The sequence below is a fragment of the Eumetopias jubatus genome, unplaced genomic scaffold, assembly GCF_037043125.1.
Source record: "Eumetopias jubatus isolate StellerSeaLion01/CBP00866 unplaced genomic scaffold, mEumJub1_p1.0 scaffold_6, whole genome shotgun sequence".
Classification (NCBI taxonomy): domain Eukaryota; kingdom Metazoa; phylum Chordata; class Mammalia; order Carnivora; family Otariidae; genus Eumetopias; species Eumetopias jubatus.
The window spans coordinates 44,132,471-44,155,461 of NW_028274812.1; the positions used below are offsets into that span (position 1 = coordinate 44,132,471).

General features: G+C 34.8%; 2 protein-coding genes across 2 annotated transcripts in view; one reads left to right on the forward strand and one right to left on the reverse strand.

Annotated features, from left to right (window-relative positions):
- The window catches only part of CEP85L (centrosomal protein 85L), a 164,599-nt gene that overhangs the window by 57,391 nt on the left and 84,217 nt on the right, over positions 1-22,991 (forward strand). The gene's annotated exons all lie outside the window — the stretch shown is intronic.
- On the reverse strand, positions 6,321-6,479 carry PLN (phospholamban). Its single transcript, XM_088024258.1, has one exon. It carries the CDS (start codon positions 6,477-6,479, stop codon positions 6,321-6,323), a length of 159 nt encoding a protein of 52 aa, XP_087880384.1.

Consider the following 22,991-nt stretch of genomic DNA (forward strand, 5'->3'; position numbering starts at 1 on the left):
GGAACTGCTGGATCCTATGGTAGTACTATTTTTAATTTTTTGAGGAACGCCTCATACTGTTTTGCATAGTGGCTGCACCAATTTACATTCCCATCTACAATACACAAGGGTTGTCTTTTCTCCACATCTTTGCCAATACTTGTTATCTCTTGTCTTTTTGCTAATGACCATTCTAACAGGTGTGAGGTGATAGCTCATTGTGGTTTTGATTTGCATTTCTCTGATAGTGATGTTGAGCACCTTTTCATGTGTCTGCTGGCCATCTGCATGTCTTCTCATTTCTTCATCTATGAAATGAGTAGGTGGAACTAAAGTCAGGTGGTGTTTGAAATGTATTTAGGTTTATAAGCAGAGATGTACTTATTTTAAAAAGATTAAGTTGAGTCAGGGGGTGCCTGGGTGGCTCAGTCGGTTAAGCGTCTGCCTTCAGCTCAGGTCATGATCTCAGGGTCCTGGGATCAACCCCCACGTTGGGCTCCCTGCTCAGTGGGGAGGCTGCTTCTCCCTCTCCCTCTGCCTGCCACTCCCCCTTTTTGTGTGCTCGCCCTCTCTCTGTCAAATAAATTAAATCTTAAAAAAAATTTAATCAGTTTGAGGAAAGCACTTTATAAAATATCACATGTAAATAAAAGTGGTGTGTATCCCCTAAAGTAACGTGTAAATGTGTACATTTCTTGATTTGGAAATGTTTTCTATTCCGGGATAATTTCCACAGCTCATTTTAAGTGGAAAAGCAATTATCTATAGAATTTTTTTGTAAATCCTATCTTCCATTTTTTATTACCAGAATTTTCTGAAACTCATTAATTCTATTAGAAATTGTAAAATTTCCCTTTAAAAAAACACTTAAAATTACTATTTATTACTGCTACTAATAAAAAATATTAAAGATTAAAGGAATATATCCTGTTAAAGGATAAGGAGATCACTTACCTAGAAACCTCACAAATCTGAGTCCCAAAACATACACACACCTGAATGTGCTACATTTACAGGGGAATCCTTAACACATCCCATGTGCCTTCCTTATTCTTGTTTGGACACAGTACTAAACAATCTTGATTATGTATAAAAACCACATAACCAATAAGAAACATTATTATGATGTTTGAATTACAAATCAAAAAAGAGCAATTTAGCCAGATTTCTGATTTTTCAGTTCAAGTGATTGAAAGATAGGAAACCTAATTTTTATAATTATTTTTTTAAAGACTTTATTTATCTGAGAGAGAGAGAGAGCGTAGAGGGAGAGTGAAAAGGAGAAACAGACTCCCTGCTGAGCAGGGAGCCTGATGCAGGACTCAATCCCAGGACCCTGGGATCATGACCTGAGCTGAATGAAGGCAGACGCCTAACCAACTGAGCCACCCAGGCACCCCAGAAACCTAATTTTTAAAATACTATTCTATTTTAGTTCTCAAATGCTTTGTGATTATATGAGACCAGGGATCAGATTATTTCTCCAGTTGGTATTTTTGCACAGAATTGTAGTTGTCCATGGGGTGCTGAGTAATACTATTCCAACCTGAAGGTGTGATAGAAAGGTAACTGAGAAAATTGAGTGAATTTAAAGGAATAAGTACTAATTTACTACTTTCATTCTGCTTAGAAAATGCTCTGCTTTGAAGTTTGTCCCAACCTTGGAACAGTGCAAAGAGAATAGGAAGCTTGGAGGTGCACTGTAGAGCCAAACTTATTTTTAAATCTTCTCCCTAGTACATGGTAGAGGAAGAAGGCTACTAGAGGACATTTGCATACACCCTGGGATGTCCTACTTTTTGATGAACCGTATTGGGGATGGTCTCTTTGTAGTGCTCCTAAGTGTTGTGGAGGAAAGATGAAACCAGGTAAAGAAAACTTAAGACTCCTCATGTCTAAGTTTTAATGGTCCATTCTCTTCTCATTCCCTTCTTGTACTATTACAGAAAACAGTTCTTAAATACTTTCTCCTTGGAGCCTCCAATGCTGTCTTTATTATAAAAGTTCTGATCTTGGGTGCCTGGGTGGCTCAGTTGGTTAAGCGACTGCCTTTGGCTCCGGTCACGATCCTGGAGTCCCGGGATTGAGTCCCATATCGGGCTCCCTGCTCAGAGGGGAGCCTGCTTCTCCCTCTGACCCTCTTCCCTCTTGTGCTCTCTGTCTCTCATTCTCTCTCTCTCAAAACAATAAAATCTTTAAAAAAAAAAAAGTTCTGATCTTGGTTGTTTGTTTCTTTCTTTTTTTTAAAGATTTTATTTATTTATTTGACAGAGAAAGAGCACAAGTAGGCAGAGCGGCAGGGAGAGGGAGAAGCAGGCCCTTTGCTGAGCAGGGAGCCCGATGCAGGGCTTGATCCCAGGACCCTGGGATCACAACCCGAGCCGAAGGCAGACGTTTAACCGATTGAGCCACCCAGGTGTCCCCATCTTGGTTGTTTCTTAAAAGACTTTAAAGAATTGACTTCCTTTTAGTCTAATTTCCATAAAGGGAAGAGCCATAATAAGGATCAGCCCATCTGATAAATTGTGAGATATGTGTATGATTTTCAAGCACAACTCCTAAACTCTCACCATAAAAGAAACCTCTCTTTTTACAACCAAGGAAAGGAAATTGGCAGAGTCACAATCTAACACCACCATAGATTTATATAGAACTTTGTAGCTCTCGGAAGTGTTTTATCTCATTTGATCTGCACAGTTCTTTCCCTGCTTTTCTCCCTCCAAAGGTTAATATTGTAATGTGGAAGTTTTGCTCTTCTTAGGAATAATCATTGAGTCAGCCTCACAGTGTCATGCTCATGCTGTTCCTTGATTCCCATGATTTCCTACTAACTCAGCTAGAATGCAGGTAGTGTAGTACTCTGAAATATTTTCCTTTGTGAATGAAGAGAGGCCATCTATGCCTTCAGATGGTTAGAATATAGACCTCCATGTGCAAACTGTCTTTGGGTCTTTCCTCTGTTCTATGTCACCCCTCTCCTCCCACCCTCCCCAAAAACTCTCTGACCCTACAAGGACTATGACAGAAGAGGAAGACAAACAACAGAGCCTTGTCTTCTCTTTGGAAAGAATGTATCCCTTACCATGTCCCTCTTTTCTTTCTTTCCTGGGGGATGGGGGAACAGGGGAAGGGAATGGAAGATGTATACCTCTACACACAGCAGTATCCTTGGATTCCTGTAAGCTCACAATGCATCTCTCGGGCAGTAGTGAAGAAATGGTCTGTTTATTGATGAAGTTTATCTTCTTTTCTCTTACATTCCTTAGGATGTTGCTAAGTTCTGTGTTGCAATCATTTTAAAAAGAGGAAGATAAAATTTAAATCATTTAAATCATAAAAACCCCATTTAAATCATGACGGGGCTTGATCAGCCAAAATATTGACACCTAATGATTTCAGCATATTTTGCTGAAAAATTTATATAAATCAAAAATGTAAATAAAATTTTGATAAAATGACTTAAATGACTTGGTTTTTGTTTAACATGATAAAAGAATGATAAAGTTTTATTTTTAACATGAGAGTGTTTTATGTATTGCATACCTGAAAAGAAACAGTTTTCTTATTTTTATTTTTGTATATTTTTTTTACTGTTTAAGAAGATATAACTGAACTGAAAAATATGAACCCTATGGCACTCTAAGTAGATAGGATGTGACATGACACATTCACTCAGTAGCTAAAAAGCATATAATTGGTTTTTGTATACATGCTTTAATAAATTAGTAATGTGTGACTTTTTTTAACCTTATTTTCTACATAATATCAGCATATAACTTTATACATCTTAAAGTTGTGCTGTTACTTAGCAGAAGAGCAAATTTTTTTTTAAAACTTAGCATTTTCTCACTTTGCCAGAAGATCAGAAAATAATCAAAGGAGAAATAAAATCTAAATAGTAGAAAATTCATTATTTTATGTAGGTCTGCCCTCTTGTGTCTGTATGAGGAAATAATTGATCTTCTTTTGAGAAAAGTCATTGAAAACAATCTACAAATGCAAAACTGCTTCTAAGGATGTTTTATGGCCATATCAATCATGAGTTGTATTAAAGAGCAATTTCACTGAGTTCAAGAAGGTTCTTTTTAATATAGGTGATTTGCATTAAATAAACATTTTGAACCAACTTAAATATAAATGGCAACATTGAACATTTAAAAATTAGTTCATTTTTAGTACTCTGTAAATTAAGATTAAAATTTATTCTACAGTAGAAAGAACATTTGGTATTTAAAAATTTTAAATACATTGTTTTATTTTATCTTACTCTTTACATATCATGATAAACAATAAATAAATTCCATTTAAAGAATAGGTTTTTGTTCTATATTATAATCTGAGTTACAATATTCTGTAATCCTCAAGAAAAAGGTTTTAATTTCTATTAAAGTCAGCATGAAAAAACAAAAAAACTTATTTCTGTTTTACTTAGGGAAATACCCCATAACTTCACATTTTATAGTTTGATGTTGATATTGTAATAATGAACAATACAATGAAAGGAACAGAATTTAGCATTTCAGGTTTCCCACTTACTAACATCAGTGCATCAAATTATAGAACTTGGTACTTTTTTCACAAGTAATTACTGAGACCAGTGATGTGAATGTATTGCTTATTATTTATAAGCTTTTTAGTTAATATTCGGGATCTCCAACCCATAGATGAGGCTTTGCTGAAATCTCCCTGTCAGTTGATGAGATCCTTTTTCCTCTGTTCCTCAAATATCAGTGAATCAAAACTGTCCCCCCCCCATCTCCAGTACCTGTCAGGTACCCAGAAAAAATTTAAAGCACTGTCTCCTTTACTAATCTGTTAGCTGCACTTGTTCTGTAAACCAAGATCAGCACTGACTTTTCAAAATCTTTTAGTAACCACATTTTAGCAAATCATACAGTAAATTATGTGTCCTCTACTCTTTTAGTAACTGCTATATTAGTAATAGGTCTTGAATTGAAGTTAAAATTATTGGATTATGCAGTATAGGTATAAACCACTTTAGGCCTAATTCTAAACTGAATCAAGTTAAATTAACAAATTTTGGTGAATGTATTTTCCAGTACCAAGTTTCACTTCTATTATGAGTTGGAAGATATTTTTAAGTGATCAGAGGGGAAGTTGAAAATATATTCAGCAAGAAAATAATTGTAGATTAACTTTGCTGGATTTATAATTTAGCATGGTAGAATGGCCTACCAAGTAGGTATTGACCATTTGGTTGACAGATTAAGGAAAATAACTATGTCCTGTTATAAACCATAGGACAAAAAGTTCTTGTCAAAATGTGATCAAAGAATTAATTTTGGGGAGCCCCAAATTTTATTTTTTTATGCTTGAAAGGACATATTTTCCTTTTATTATTTTTGAAATTCTTCTCCTTGCCTATATTGAGGATGAGGTTAAGAATAGAAGACAATCTATAAAATCATTCTAAAGTCTTAAGTTTTCATGATTTCAAAGACATAGTGTGGTAGGTTACGTACCTAGATGATCAACCACAGCGCTTTAAGTTAGGTTAGACTCTGTTCTATTACTGTATTAGTAATTATGGCTAATCATACTGTCAGCTGTTAAATTAATCAGTATTTCTACAGAGAACAGATTTATGGTTTGCCTTCATATACTAGCATTCTGTAATTCTTTGAAAAAATTAGTTACGAGAAGTTTTATTTATGTAAGAGTATGGCCTTACTTTTTCTTACTTGATTCTCTTAAACTTTAAAAAAATGTTAGTGTAGTACAGAGAAAGAATACAATTTCTATTTTAAAATGTAGGTTATGTGAGTTACTACAAAGAGTTCTGAAATTATAATAAAGATAACAGATGTGAGGAAACAGTAGGCTATTTCAAATGATGACTGTTCATTTGAATGATTATTTTGGTACTTGGTGAAGACCTGAAAAATATTTAATAAACATCACAGAGGTTTTTACAGTACAATGTAAATTATATTTACCCCAGATAGTGAAGCTAATGCTTTATATGTGAAGTGAACTGGTTAGCAGTGCAGTTTCAAAACTAAACCCTACTTCATCCTCAGAAAAGATTTGGGACAGAAACTTACAAGCTCTGTAAGTGTCTGAATTCAAATTACATTATGCACACTTAACAGTCATTTTGAAGTTAATTTTTGAAAATAAAGCTCTTTTCATGTTTACAAGATCCCGCAGATGAATATATTTGCTAACAATTAGTTTTGTCCTGAATCTTGACCTTTTCACAAAGAAATTCTTCTACTTAGGAAGTGGTCTGTTACGTAGTATTTTTTTCCCTTCGTCATGGGATGACAGATTTTAAGCTGATGGTGACAAGTTGCATCACTGGAGATTGCAGCAGAACTTCAGAGAAGCATCACAATGATGCAGATCAACAAGAGACATATTAAAATGAGACAGAAATTTATAAATAGGTTCTGGAGATTTTGACGTGCCTGTTGAGGCATTTCAATGGTTGAAGCTCTTCTTATAGCAGAGCGAGTGAGGTATTGGACTTTCTCCATGACCCCAGAAAAGCAGGAAGTCTCAAGTTTTAAGTGGTGAAGAGAAAGGTAAAAAGCTGACAGTCAAATGTGAGCTCAGTCACTCTCTTCTTTTGGATAGCCTGGAATGTAAAAATAGCAAATGGATTAGGATCATGTGTGTAACCTATTCTCTGAACAGGTAAAAAACACAATTTTGTATTAATTCATCTTCCTCAATATTATTTGTATTTATGACATCAAATACATTTCTCTGTAGTCTTTTCATGAGGATCACTGTGATGTCTTTCTTTGTCTTGTGTTTGGAGTGTAAGAACTTCAGTCTTTGCCTCCTGCTCTCAAAATGACTAGAATATAGTTTGGTTTAGGGTGCAGCTCATTTTGGACTATTCCTTTGAACAAAAGTTCTCTCATAGTTTCATAACGACTATTTCTGTGTGAGCATAATTCTTGTGAACATTAGTGTATTAATAACTTCAGAGAAAATCTCATAAAAACAAATACATGTAAGAAATTATTTTCCAGATGTTGATTTTAGTACAAAATAAAAGTTAAATGAGAAGTATTTTACCAGAACTATAGATTCAAATGTTTGTCATTCCTTTTTATGATTTTATAGCTTTGTAGAATATGCTATTTTGAGTAACATTTTAACAAGACAGGATATTAAGTACTGAAGACTATCAGGCCCAGAAAGCATAGTAATAAAATTACCATTATCTTGGGGCACCTCAGGGGTGTAGTCTGTTAAGCATCCTACTCTTGGTTTCGGCTCAGGTCGTGATCCTCAGGGTCCTAAGATCCAGCCCCCCCATCAGGCTCCACGCTCAGCACAGAGTCTGCTTAAGTTTCTCTCTCCCTCTGCCCCTCCCTCTGTGCACATGCACGCACACATTCTCTCTTCCTCTCTCTAAAATCAGTCTTTAAAAAATTATTATCTCACTGTGTATCACAGACAGTTCCTATTTAGAAATGACCTGTACTCAAGAGCAGTGGTTTTCATTTGCTTTCTTTCAGAGGTTTCGTAAGTTATTCTGCCTAATGAGTGAAACAAAAATAAAACAATGCATTATTATAGAAAAATTAGAGATTAGAAATTAACTGTAAATTAAGCATCTAGAGATAATAGTTACTAAGATTTAGGGATATTTTGTTGTCAATTAGGATATTTCTATATAAATTTTGAAATAAAAATTAGAAATGGAATTTTTAAAAAAGCCCATAATTAATTGCCCGGAGATAAAGGGTGTTTTTTTTTTTTTTAAAGATTTTATTTATTTATTCATGAGAGAGAGAGAGAGAGAGAAGCAGAGGGAGAAGCAGGCTCCCAAGGAGCAGGGAGCCCGATGCGGGACTCGATCCCAGGACCCTGGGATCATGACCTGAGCCGAAGGCAGACGCTTAACCATCTGAGCCACCCAGGCGCCCGAGATAAAGGGTGTTAACATTTGTTGATATATCATTGTTGGTCAAGATATTACCACCTATCCCAGCATCCAGATTTCATTTTCTCCCTAATCTTTACACATTCCATGAAAGCCCAGCTCAAGTGGTTAGCTCCATTTCTGAGAGAGGCTAGTTGAAGAGGCAGAGGGGAGAACTGAAAGAATGGGAGAGTGAAGATGTCTCTCAGGCATGATCAGTGAGAACTAGGCATTTAGGTTTACAGAGACACCATGTGGTAAATGCTACCTCAGCTTGGCTCTCTTAGGTTTGAATTATATACTAGACTGGGCTTTCATTCGGCTGGAGACTCTGGCCTCCTTCCTATTTTGATCTGTAGTGAGGAGAGAGAACATCAGACTTCATTCTCTTAAAGAGTTGGTAACAACCTGTGTTTCCCTAGCATGCGTATGTCTATAGCATATATTCTTCATTGTCCAACACAAGCGGCTGTTAATTTATAAGACCCCTTCTACGTGGTAGATGGCAGCTTGAGAGTATTTATTTAATTTCTTTTGTTTGAATTCCTCAGATAAAATTCTGTAGAAATAAAGCCTTTTTTAATTTTGTTCTTTAAGAAAATGCCTCCTTTAAGTTTTTTTCTGCTTATGTTTGCTTATTATAGATACGATGAATTTATATTATTGGTTAAATGTGGGGAAGATCCCTATTATTCATTCTTTTATGTATTTGACTAGTTGTTTATGTGAGAATGTATAACAGAAGAGTTAAGAAAGGAATAAGAGCAAGCATTGGTCATTCCTATTAGAACTTAAATTTTCATGAAGTTTCATGACTTAAATGGTCTACTAGTTCTGATTTTAAAAATTACTTTGAGAAAAAACATGGAAGAGGAGGAAGCTGGCTAGTTGTTCATCATGAAGCATATATGCAAGAGTCATTCCCTACCCTGACACTTTGATGAGTGGGACTTCAGTCACATGAAACATGTCACCTTTCCATAAATACTTCATTGCCTTTTTTGATTCTGTCTTTTGCACATGTTGTTCTGGCTCTGCCTGGAATGTCTGCCCTCCACACCCCACCCCCCCCCGCTCTACCTTTGATTCTTTGCCAGGCAAACTTCAGTTGATCCTTAAGGCCCAGTTTGAATATCACTTCCTAATGAAACTTTCCATTACGCATTAAGGTAAAATTGGTTATCACCTCTGCTGGTTTTCAGTGGGGCTTTAGTGTTACCTATATCAGGAGAGCTATCAGGCTGTGCTATAATTTTGATTCGCATGTCCTTGTCCTCAGGTAGATTTCTAGTTCATGAGTATAAGGAACTCTACATATTTATTTTGTATTCTAGTATTCAGTACATAGTTGTTACTATTTGAATAAATCAGTGAAGCTGAACAAGGGGCTCTTATGATTTACTTTTAATAGTTTTAGAAAATTGTTAATGATCAAAGGTAGTGCTGGGACTGACAGATTAACCAGTTAGAATGACAGAATTTGATAGTTGAACACATAATCTCCAGTATTATTCTCAAGTCTCTATTACAGATGAGGGAAATGAGGCTTAGAGGATTACAGCTTAGATAAATTGTTGTTAATATTAACAACGTTAACCTGAAGGAGGCTTTATACAGATGGGTATTTGGTGTTTGTGAAATATGAAGAGGTACACCCTAGGGAGATGAACTCTCTACTGACGAAAGTATGATGAATATATTTTAAAGATTATCTCATGTTGCATCAACAGCCAACCCATTACTGAAAAAGGATAGTTTGTTCCTGGCAACAAATTGAGTATAAAGGCAATAACCAAAAATAGTGTTGTTTCTTGTCAAACTTAGAAATATGTTGTTATTCTAAACTGATTTATAGCCACTTTATAATCTTATGCTAAAACCAAAAACAAATCTGCTTTACATGCTGAAATGTTAGTTGTATGCTCAATTTATTGGGCCCAGTTTATTTTACAGTTCAAACTCTGGAATGTGTTGAGTCCTGATTCTACTGAACTTCCAAAATCTGGGGGATAATAATTAAGCCAGAATTCATCCATATAAGATGGGTCTTCCTGTCATATGTTGAGAATTGAAGAGCTGTGTGTGGGAATGGCACAATTCTCTCTTTGGAGTTGTCTATAACCTTCACTACATCATAGTTTATGGCGTGGTGGTCAGGTGTTCATCCTTCTTTTCTCTTCACTCAACAACATACTCTGAGTTTACAACTCCTACAGTCTTTTTCTCTCCTCCATTCCTTAGAGGCAAGCTCTTAATAGGATAATATTTGATGGAAAGCCTCAAAAAAGCAGTTTCACTTTATATTCATTTTATCTGATGATAATAGAGCATTCTTTTAGGATAATCATAAATAGATTGTATTGGGAGGTTTTGAACTTGTATCTTGCACCAGCAGTGATGGAGATAGAAATTAGTCCTACCTTCCCTTTTAAAGGAAAAGTATAGATTAGTTGTGTGGGACAGGAGGAGTAAAGACACTTTAAAAGTTAATTCATCACCCAACCTGTAGAATCAGAATACTGAAAATACAAAAGGTTCTTTGATAGGGATCTGGTTGTAGAAATGCCATATTCCTGTCTCTTGAGTTACATGAGTTACATGTAAGAGGCAGAAAAGTACCCACACAGTATTTTGTATACTGTGGGATCTATGATTATTTTTGGAGGAATGGGAAGAATACTATTCTTTTTTTTTTTTAATTATTTATTTATTTATTTGTCAGAGAAAGAGCACAAGCTGGGTAGCGGCAGGCAGAGGGAGAAGCAGGCTCCCCGCTGAGCAGGGAGCCCGATGTGGGACTTGATCCCAGGACCCTGAGATCATGACCAGAGCCAAAAGCAGATGCTCAACCAACTGAGCCACTCAGGTGTCCCAGAAGAATACTATTCTTTATAGGATTTATAAAGTCTTTCGTTGTCCACTTTTCCTCATTTGCTCAAAAAAAATGAAATTGGGAAGTATAGCTGTCAAGTTCAAGATCCTATTCTGTTTTTTGAAATGGAGGAATGAAAGAGACAAACCACAGGGAACTCTTAATCCTTCAACTAAGACAGTACCATGGTAGGCAACAATTGGGTGGAAGGTACTGTATCAGCGTCCACAAGGGCCCTCACTTTGTAGTGAGTCCTATTAATGTAATATTAGATGCATTCTTGTGCAGAACAAGCCTCAGTCTCAGTAGACTTTGGAAAACATTTGGTGGTCTGCTTTATGTCTTGCTAGGAAATTAAACCTTAACAATGGCAGCAGCAATCCTCACCTATAATTTAAGTACTTTCAGTGCTTTGCATAATTTTCTGAACTTCAGTTTTGGGGGGGTACTTTCTGTGCTGAAACCATAAATTCCTGAGCTTCTTTTTGAAATCCAGAATTTTGCTTTTTTATTTTTGACTGCTTACTTATTCTTTTAGTAAATGGGGGTATATTTTCCTAGTAAACTCAAGTAATACTCATCTAACACTGCAGTCCAACAGGTACTTTTTAGAATTTTTTCCATTTAATTAGTTCAGAAGATTAGAATTCTCTATAGATTTGAGCGTACAGGACCTATCTATATTAAGATTATTTTGGGGTTTTATTTTTTCTTACTAATCACTGTCATTTTCACAGATATCTGGAAGTGATTGTATATGCATGTTTTGTGACTTGTTGAATTAAGACAGGACAGTTCATCATAGATTTATTATCAGTGTTGGCATCCAGATTTATTATCAGTGTTGGCATCCAGTTCATCATAGATTTATTATCAACATTGGCATCCAATATTGGCATCATAGATTTATTACCAATGTTGGCATCAATTTGGTAGAATAATTTTCTTTTTGAGATTGCCTAATGTTAAACTTGGATGTTCTGTTTCAAGTTACTTTGTGGCAGCAACATTCCAGAACTTTGTTGGTCCACACTGACTATTTGAAAGAAGCTTCACTGCTTCTGCCTGGTTATGAAAAGAATTGTGTAAACATAAAAATCAGTATATTCTCAGCCCCTAAATTGACTCTATAATGAAATGTTTTCCTTGCTGTAAAGCTCTGCTTTGAGGAAAATTCATTAAACAATAGCATAGAGAGATTTTCTCTTTGAAATTGTCACATTGCTGTTGCTGTTTTGTCTGTAGGCTTGTCCTCATCTGTTTTTATGTTAAAATTAATTTATTCACAATTAAAGTATTCTTTTTAATCCTGTAGTAGTTGAGACTTAAGATTCTTCTTCTGGGGGAAGAGATATGGGAAGGGAGTGCAGGGGGAAAGTTTTAAGGAAAAATGAATGCTAGTTATATAAACCCCCCACTGATGTAAGTGAAATGGTCTTTTTTTTTTTTTTTGAAAGACCTGAAGGTGGAGTACATTTTAAAAATCACTAGAGGTCCTCAGTTGACTGTGAGTATACTAGGGTGGTGCTGTAGGCCCAGGCTTCACTTTACCATGTTTATTTGGTAATATATGCTTCAGAATTATGTGGGGTAAGAACATTGAAGTACAATTTCTAGAAATGTTCAAAAGACTATGTATTATCTGATTTAGGTAATTGTAATTTAGAAAGATTATTTCCTTGATTTTTAACCTTTAATTTTGTTCCTTAGCTACTCTGATTGACACTGTTAATTCACAGTTTAGATGGAAAGTCATTTTCATAGCATAAATAACAAAGCAAGATTCCTCTGTTCAAGCACTTTAAAATAAATACGGTGGAATATTTTAAATGGTAGAATGTGAGGAGATCAGAAATGAAATTGAGGTAAGGATTTAATATTGGAGCTGGAATAAAGTACAAAAGTGTGGTTTTTGTGAAAAGTTTTGAGAAGTTAACCTAGATTTTAGGCATCAAGGCTAAACAGATCAAAGTCATGAATATTTTAGGAATGAAACAAATTAAAAGGAAACACTGATTGTGGTATGTTACATTGTTTTTTAAAGCCTGTGCAGCTATTTTGAGTTTTGTCTCCCGTGGTTTATTGCTTAATAACAAGGATATCTATAATTTTCTTATATCCCTGTCTTTAAAAGTGATCAGGAGAATATTATATAGGTTATTAAGGACATAATGCCCCATACGTAAATTAGCTTTAAGTGAAATGGAGTGGTTTTGAATTGAAGTTTGTGTCCTCTAACTTTGCATTTAGGGTACCACTAACTATTTGAGGACTTTCAGTTTATTTTGCTTTGCCAATGTCATGATGTATTTTTAAGCCATGTTGGTCAGTGGATGTGATGTGCATGTGGTTTAGAGTTCTGAAATCTTGGCTCTGGCCAAGGCACCACCATTTCCTAGCTCCGTGACCTTGCAATTCACCTTTTTGCATCTGTTTCCTAAATTATAAAATAGAGATGCAGTATCAAACATATAGGGGGTTAAAAGGATCAAATGAAATTTTGGTGTATACCAGTACATTTAGAAGATTGTTCAGAAATAAAGAAGGAAGTTTTAATTGACTCTCTTTATTTCTAGGATTGGTAATAAACATACAGTCTAACTTAGAGAGTTAATCTATTCTTTACATTTAATTTTTACTTAAAAGTGTAATATATTACATAATCTAATACATATTACATAATATATTTAATACATTAACATTTTTATTCTTTTATACAAATTTTGTTTATACAAATATTTTGTTTATACAACTATTCTGTCTCCGACTAATTAGATTAAGAAACAATACATAAAATATGTAAACAAATAGTTTTATTCTGGAATATTATTTTCCTTAATGTCCACTACAGTGCTGTTAAAATAATTCTGATATTTGCGTTTTAGGAAATGACAGTGACTGACATCCCTTAGTAAAGCAAGTACTTTAGCTCTTTCACGTGTTTTTAAAACAATCAATTTTTCACAAACATTTTTCATATTTCTTCCATTTTATTTCATCTGACACTTTTTTTTACACTTAATTTTAAACTTCCTGTCTTTGTAAACAAAGACAATACTTAAATTTCACCTTATGATAGAGATAAACTAGTTGGAACATAATGTCTGGCACTAGGGTATTTATATTTAAAATTTGAACAACTGTCACTGTAACTGTGTAATTTTTATTAGCCTGTATACATTACATTATTTAAGGGTAACTTTAATAGCAGAATTTGTGCTCTTTCTAGAAATTATCTAACTTTTTGGAGCAATGTGTGATGTTGCAAAATTCTGGTATCATAAAAGAATTCATGAATATCCCATTTGAAGTGTGGGAATGTAATTTGTTAGGTATTTGAGTAAAAAATGTGTAAATATATACATAAAACACCTGCACCAAGTGACTTTTATGTGGTATCAAAGGAAAAAAACATTTTATGAATATAAAGATAATGAGAGGCAGTTACAGTGCCTCAGTGGTAGGCAAAAATTAGAAATGTTTTTGCATGTCTTAAGGAAAGCCGCTTGTGGAATTACAAAGTTCTTTCTGTAAAAAAGCAATAGAGTTAATTTTTGTCATAGGAACCTAGAATTCCAGAGATAAATTTTATTTTGACATACACGTGAAAATGTCCTCTATGTCCTGACAGAGATTTAAGAATGAAGACACATTTCATATATTAAACCTGAGGATTGTTATAACATCAAGAGTAAGTGGAATTCAAACAGAAGTCATAAAATTTATTGTATCATCTTCATTTCTGGGCATTTAAAGAATTTCCTTCTCTCCCATCACTGCCCTTCTAAATGCAGGAGAGGATAATGAGAAACCAGGGAGGATAGTAACTTGATAACAGTCTATTCATTAATAGGCAGAATAAACACTTTTATCAAATTCACTCAAATGAGATATTTAGGAATGTTCTGCCAAAATAATGTCTCTTTATTTTTAAAAAGTGCCGAATTGGTATTCTCTAACTTTACAAAGAATTTTACATGTGTTTTTGATGGATGTTTTAAAATTTCCAAGCTTGTTACTTATGATACAGTGTTGGATTTCATATAAGTAACTGAATTTATTAAATCTTCAAATTATTTTTAGAAGTGTTTGTTAAAAGTTGAGTGGACTTTATAAGAGTGAAAAAATATTCTATTAAATATTTACTTTATGTAAAGACTCATAATGATGATACTGGAATAGTTATGCTAGCAGTGTGCATGTTGTACAGTCACACGACTGCTGATAGTATCACAGATGTAACTGGAAGCCCAGTCCTACCGTATTTCTCAGCACATTAACAGATAATGAGATGAAGCCATTGTTTTTACTTGAAGAAATAAAATCTCCATTATCACCAAATATGGTAACATAATTGAAAGATATTTTAATTGACAGAAAATTCGCTTTTGAAAAGCAAAATAAAAATGAAAATCAAATTAAAATGACACACCAATAACCAAGGTCAAAAATGATGTGACCTTTATTATTTCAAAGTCTTAGTCTTACAATCACTGAACGGATATGCATTTATTTATAAATTAAGGTTTTTGTCATATCAAACATTTATTGTTTAACTTGGAACTGAAATTTACAAAACATGATTAACTCTTGAAAAAGTTCAGTAATTTTGAATTATAGAAAACAAGAATTACCAAAATCAGTGAAATCTATTTCTTACCTTGGCTGTTGTGATGATTACAATATAGAGTATTGTGAGTTGTATGAAGTCTTATCGGTGTTTAGTTGGAAAGTTTTCTGACTCTGTTACCAGACTTATGGCAACAATTGAAGTAGGTGTAGGAGAAAAAGTGCTCTAGGGCGGTCTTAATGATGTCACACAAGAATTCTGAAGTTATGATTGGTTAGCCATAGTCTTATCACAACCAAACTTTTTAGAATGTCATTTGTCTTACTTTAAGTATGGAAAGGTCATTAACACTTTGTGCCACATTTTTTGCTTGTAATTTTTAAAAGTATATGGGAGATAAATGAAATTAAAAAGTTCGGGGTGTTAGAAAGCTCCCTTTAAAGAATTCATGTATCTTCAGGCTTAGAAATAATGTGTACTGATGGTGATAATGTTGAAGAACTAAAATAGATATATAGGAATTTTAATGAGTGAGAATATTACTGGCTTAAGTCGAACAACTTCCACTGTGTTGCTCCTGTTGCTTTAACACTGCGGTTTCATAATGTTAGCTCCTAACAATACAGTAATTAAACGTTTTCACAGAATCATGTTTAATACCTTTTACTGTCTTATTCTCTTTCTGCATACCACTATGTATATGGGGGAGGGGTGTGTGTGAGAAAACCAGGCTACTAACTGATTTCAGTTTAAAAAATTAACTTTATCAGATGAGATCGGGCGCGTTCATAATACATGTATTTAATTAGTTTGTGTTTTCTTCAGGTAGAGCTTTAACAATATATTTATGAACAATAATTATCATGTTTAAAGTATTATATATTACTCCAAGAAAAGTTGCAATTTACAGATTTCAGTATTTAAGATTTTCAACAGCTGCAATAAACTACCGTAAAATCTTACTGAAATTTTAATAAGCAGAGGCAGTATCAAGAGTAACTTTATAGTAAAAATGAAATAACCACAGATGCCTAGTCAGTGGCATTCTAGTTATTTATGATGCTTTCTTGAAAATAGGTGTGCCTTTCGTTAGACATTTAAGGTGTGTAATATTTCTAAAAGGATTGCCTCATATAATGCAGCAATTGTTTTCATGAAAATTACTATACAGATGAAATTTTAGTAAGTGGGATGGTATTTGAACTTCCTAGAACAGTTTTATCTGTAAGATTAGAACTGAGAAAAGAATTCTTTGGAAAGAGGTAGGCATCATTTTCCTGTTTTCTCTGATTTTTTGTTTATACTATATATTACATTTACCTAAATCACCACACCTGCAAATTCTAATTTTTAAATCTCTTCTGTAATTCTGGAGGAACTATTTGTTAGTTTTTGTTTTTTTTTTAAATAGTAGAGTGAGCTCCTCCTGCTTCCCTTTCTTATGGGTAACTAAAATGTGGTGCAGCAGCTGCTTATGTGTCCTTAAATGGAGATGGTTTTGGCTTCTTCCAAAGAAAGATAAAATCCTTCTCTAGAGCAAATCTCTTGTTATTTAAAGAATCAGCTAAAACTAACAAAAAAATATTTCAAAAGACCCTTTGTGAACATTTCTAAGAGAAAATTTACAACTTAAAAATAAAACCCCAAACTAAAGAAATTGCACGAATAATGTTTGACATTTTGCTCAAAAATGCTACTAACATTTTTTCTTTCATAATAAAGATCTCTTATTATTATCATTGATTGCCAGTGATGACTGAAATGTAAACCTAGTTTGGAAATACAAGCCTAAAGTGGTTTATAGTGGTTTGTCAAAGATGACACAGCTGCTGAGCAATAGACTGAGGATTCAAATCTGGACCTGCTGCCTTATCTGTGGAATGGGTTTGTTGTGAGAGTTTAATGAGATGAAGTATGTGTCCTGACTATTAGAGATCCTGCAATGGAGTGTCCATTTAGTGTTGGTACAGTCGACCCTTGAACATGGCGGGTAAGGGTGCCAATACCCCCTCACATGTGGTTGAAAATCCACAGATAACTTTTGAGTCTTCAAAAACTACTGATAGCTTACTGTTAACCAGAAGCCTTATCAGTAATATAAACAGAACACATATTTTGTATATGTATTATATACTGTATTCTTACAATAAAGTAAAACTAGAGAAGAGAAAATGTTAAGAAAATCATAAGGAAAATACTTTTATAATACTGTGCATATATTTATTTTTAAAAATCCTCATATAAGTGGGCTCCTGCAATTCAAACCCATACTGTTCAATTTTTTCTTTTCTTTTTTTTTTTTTTTTTAAGATTTTATTTATTTTATTTGAGAGAGAGAGAGCACAAACGGGCGGGGGAGAGGGAGAAGCAGACTTTCAGCTGAGCAGGGAGCCCGACATGGGATTCAATCCCAGGACCCTGGGATCATGACCCGAGCTGAAGGCAGACGTTTAACTGACTGAACCACCCAGGCACCCCTAGAAGATGATTCTTAACCTGCAGTCCATGGGTAGAGTTGAGTAGTCTTGAACTTGGATAGGAAAAAACAAATTACATCTTTATTTTTACTAAACTCTAAAAGAGATTTAGCATATCTTCAGTTTCGAGTGTAGACTCTAAACTGCAGAAGTGTTAGCAATACGTTTGATTGTCACTATAGCAATCTCAGGTAATTTCATATATTTGTTTGCAGCTAGCTTAAAATACTGTTTACATCCATCATGGAAATTACCACAATTAGGCCTGCCTGGAAATACTGTTATTTAATGCATTAATAAAGCACAGATACTACATTGCCAATTTGCTTTTTTAAAAAATAATTTTTCAGTATAAATAATTTCCTTTTTAATCACATGCATCTTATTTATTTTTTAAGAAAGTTTTATTTTAGCACTATTCTAAATGTACAGAATTATTGCAAATATGGAGAGTTCCTGTATACCCCATATCCAGTTTTCCCTGTTGGTAACATCCTACGGTAGCATGGTACATTTGTCACAACAGTTGCACCAGTGTTGGCTACATTATTTTAAGTAAAGCCCATACTTTATTGAGATTTCCTCAGTTTTCTCTAGTGTCCTTTATCTTTTCTAGGATCCTATTCAGGGTATACTAGATTATATTTACTAGACATGTCTCCTTTGGTTCCCTTGGTTTTGACAATTTCTGAGACTTTCATTTTTTTGGGTGACCCTGACCATTTTAAAGAGTACTGGTCAGATATTTTGTGGAATGTTCCCCAGTTGAGATTTGTCAGATGTTTCTCTCATGGTCAGACTGCCAGAGAGGTAAAGTACCATTTTCATTACATATCAAAAGTACATGCTGTCAACATGACTTATCACTACTGGTAACCTTGATCACCAGGTTGAAGTGTAGGGGTCATCATCATTTTCCACTGTAAACTTAATTTCCCCCCTTCCTTACCATGTTCCAGAAGAAAGTGACTATAGTATGTCCCACACTTATACTTCACTCCCTTAAGAGTAGAGTGTCTATAAAAATTATTTGGAATCCAGTATATTTTATGCATGTAAAAACATTCTGAGAATGGATCAGTAGGCTTCACCAGTCTGCCATAAGAAGTCAGTGGCACAAAAAAAGGTAAGAATTCCTGTGTTTCTGTAGTTGTATGGGCAGTCCTTTCTGAAAGAGGGGGACTGAGTTTTCAAACAAGCTAAAATCCAGACCTCTTAGTTTGTTTTTTTAGGCCCTGTCTTTCTAGCTTTGTCTCTTATCACATTCCTTCGTATCCTGTCTCTGGCCCTGTACAGCTGCCCGTGGCCCTCTGAACAGGCTATTGTTCTATTTTAAGCCTCCCTCCTCCTTACGAACTTGTATTCCCAGCAAAGTGCTGTTTCAATTTACATCTGTGCAGCCCTCCCTGCCTTGTGCCAATTTTGCATGTTCCTCTATTATTTGTTTCTTTTTATTGTATTTATTAATGGTATCTGCCTACACTAGATTGCAAGCTCCTTGAGAGCTGATCCAGTAACTCATATTTATACCACTATTTACTTTCTCTGATACTTTTACCTAGTAGTATAGAACCTGGCTCATTGTAACTCTTAAATACTGATTGAATGAATGATTGGACAAGTGAATAAAAAGAGAACAAGGGTGGGCGCCTAGGTGGCTCAGTTGGTTAAGCGACTGCCTTCGGCTCAGGTCATGATCCTGGAGTCCCGGGATCGAGGCCCACATCGGGCTCCCTGCTCAGCAGGGAGTCTGCTTCTCCCTCTGACCCAACCCCCTCTCATGCTCTCTATCTCTAATTCTCTCTCTCTCAAATAAATAAATAAAATCCTAAAAAAAAAAAAAAGAGAACAAGGGAAGATTGCAAGGTGGTGGTGAATGAGTGATCCTGAAGAAGAAAATGTTAAGGACAATTAAAAAATCCTTTTCAATTTCAAAGCTCACTGGGGGGAGGAGGAGAAGGATATGAATGATTGAGACACTTGGGATAAGAGTAGAATAACAGAAAATAATTTTTCTTCTCCTTATTTAAATTTGTTGAAAATGGGGCACCTGGGTGGCTCATTTGGTAAGTGTCTACCTTTGGCTCAGGTCATGATCCCAGGGTCCTGGGATCCAGCCCCACATTGGGCTCCCTGCTCCATGGGGAGCCTGCTTCTCCCTCTCCCTCTCCTCTGTCACTCCCCTCTTTGTGCTCTCTTACTCCCTCTCAAATAAATAAATAAATAAAATCTTTAAAAAATAGTATTGTTAAAAATACGTTTGGAGGGTAAGAGCCAAGGAAGTTCACACCATTAGCTCATGCTTCCCAAATTGAGCCTTTTAAAAATTAAATTTTTTTTCTCTCCTCATTGGATTCATAACAACCTCTGGTACTTAATATCCTTTGAATATTGTATGGCCTGCTTTTATATATATAGTTACTTAGCTTTTATTCTAATAGTAGTTATTTTTTTAATTTTAGTTATAAGCACCTTTAAGATTACCACCTAAAACAAAATGCAGAATGTTAATAATAATTTATATCTAACCACATGGTCCTGCCATGTTCCCCTTCTTTTCCCCACCCAAGCAAATGATTATTCTAAATCCTGAGTTCATTTCCTTGCATTTGTTTTTACATAGTTTTATGACATTTTTAATGTGTCCCTTAAAAGTATTCTTTATTTTAGTTAACTTTATGTAAAGGAAGTCATGATGTGTGTCATCTTTTGCACAGAGTATTTAAATTGCAACTTGTAGAATGGTGTGTTACAGGTAAAGTTTCAAGGTAGACCAGTTCCTGGAAACCTAATAAAAATTTAGTTTAAGTGGTGACAAAATTAAAGTAAAATATAATACAGTACAAAAATAATACAGTAAAATGCACACTTTGCATAAGTTTTTGTGATACATACCACATTTCAAAGATTAGGGAGCTTTTTTTAGGTTTTTAGACCTGCTAGACAGCCAGGAGAAAGATTTTACCTAATTCTTGAGAGAACTTTTCAATTAAAAGTTTGAGAATTACTGCCGTAAATTTTAAAGCTACCTATGGAAGGATTAATCGAAAAAACATCTAAGAACAAAAAGGGAGAATAGCAATAGTAGTCCTAGACTGAAGGGATAGGGAAGTGCCTAAGGCAGTAGAACATCTAGTGGGGATAAAAAGACCAATTCTGAAGTAACCTGCAAACCTTAACGGTTATTTGGAGGAGGTAGATTCACTTTTAGAATTGACTTGCCAGATACTTGGAGGCTCAAACATTTTATTTTTCCCTAAATGTCTGAACTCTCGACAGACTCTCTTTCCTTATTAAACTTCCCAGTTTGTGATGGGGAGGAGTTTGGTATCAATAGAGGCCAGTTAGTTTAAGGTAAGGGCTCACATAGGTATGCACAATTTTTGGAAAATTGATGAAACCACTCTGAGTGGTAGAAAGAAATGTTATAGGATGGTCTGTGGCTTCAAAGAACTTGTCTATCAGTACACAAGTAGTATGCAAATGAAACGTTGAACATTTGGAAGTTAACCACTAGTGCAAGATAACATCAGGAGGACAAGGAAATTCAGGGTTAAGAATTAAATTAACACATATAATAAAGAATGATATGATTTTTAAGAGAACTGCATGTTTTTACAAAGGGAGCTGACAAGCCAGAGCTAAAATAAGAAATGGATACACTCACATACACTTACACCAGAATACAAATTTAACAACAAAAACAACCCTCAGGGCTCTAGATACTTGTGTCAGAGCTCCATAAACCATGATGCTATTCCATTGTTAAGATTCTAATTCAGTTCCATGATTTGTATTCTCCCCCCACCCAATTTAAATTCATTATCTTTGTGCTTGGCACTCCAGCACCTGTGCCCCTTGCATTCCCAGTCTTTATGGTGGCATCATCATTTATTTTGTCATCCAGAATGGAAATTTGAGACCCATTCTTGTTTCTGTATTCTACCTGATGCCTCATTCATTAAGAAATCAATGTAAATTACCAGATATAAATCTTTTATCCATAGCTTCATCAGCGCTGCTCTAAACTTTTATAGAAACCCAGTAACTAGTCTTTCTACCATCTGTCTTTACCCTGTTATCCAAGTTGCTTTCTCAAGTGCAAAATTGACTGTCACTTACATGTTGAGAACTGTTCTTTATACCGTCATCTCCCTCAAGGTTAAAAGCCCAGACTTTACAGCATTTCATACAAAGGTCTTTCCTGATCTGTCATTGTCATCTATTCCTACCATAATGGATTTGGCAACTCTGCCATTGTATATGTTATTTCTTTTTTCTGGAACCTGTTCCTTACTTTCTTGTTCCTCTGGGAAGCCTTCATTGTTCAAAATGAGTAGGGATGAGCCCGTCTTGTTAGTTTCTAATTTTAAATTGCATAAGTAATAAATACCTTTATAATTCAGGTAGGTCAGATAAACCCAAAGTTGGAAGGGGACTTTATATATTTTATAGGTATATTTGTTTTCTTTGCCATGAACTTCATAAATAGAGGCTTTTTAGAGAATAGTTTTTCTATAATCCTTATGCTGCTTATCCCTTAGAAGATAAATTTAATGGATATTTAGAATATTATTTTACCATTATTACAAGGAGAAGTTGAAGGGAGAAGTGAGAATAAAGACCCTCCAAGGTTTCACATGACCTGATTTATCTCTAATGTTTGCTTCTGAAAATTTGAGATTTTACTTGCACTCGATTTTTTTTTTTAGATTTTATTTATTTATTAGAAAAGAGAGAGAGCATGAGCAGGGGAAGGGGAGAGGGAGAAGTAGCCTCCCTGCACAGGGAGCCCGATGCGGGGCTGACCCAGGACCCTGGGCTCATGACCCGAGCTGAAGGCGGACGCTTAACTGAGCCACCCAAGTGCTCCATACTTAACGCTTGATTTGTTAAACTTGTTCACACTTTGATATATGTGCGTAACATACCGATTTGTGGAGTAGCTATGTGTTGGTCATGGCTTAATGAGGAGCTGTGGAACTTGAACTGCCGTTCTTATCTTTTTCTTACTACTTTTCCTTAATGATTTTCAGAAAATGAGTCTGTACTCTAGTTTTCTCATAAATAAAGTGAAGGCAGATTGAATTAATTTCTAATGTATCTTTGAAGCTCAAATGTTCTATGATTATACCAAACTAGCTTCAAAAATGTGGTTATTTTTAAAAGCCATTTATCTTACTAGCTCTG

What these genes read in the sequence shown, in the direction of transcription:
- PLN (XM_088024258.1), bottom strand. Translation starts at nt 6,479, where the DNA reads ATGGAGAAAGTCCAATACCTCACTCGCTCTGCTATAAGAAGAGCTTCA.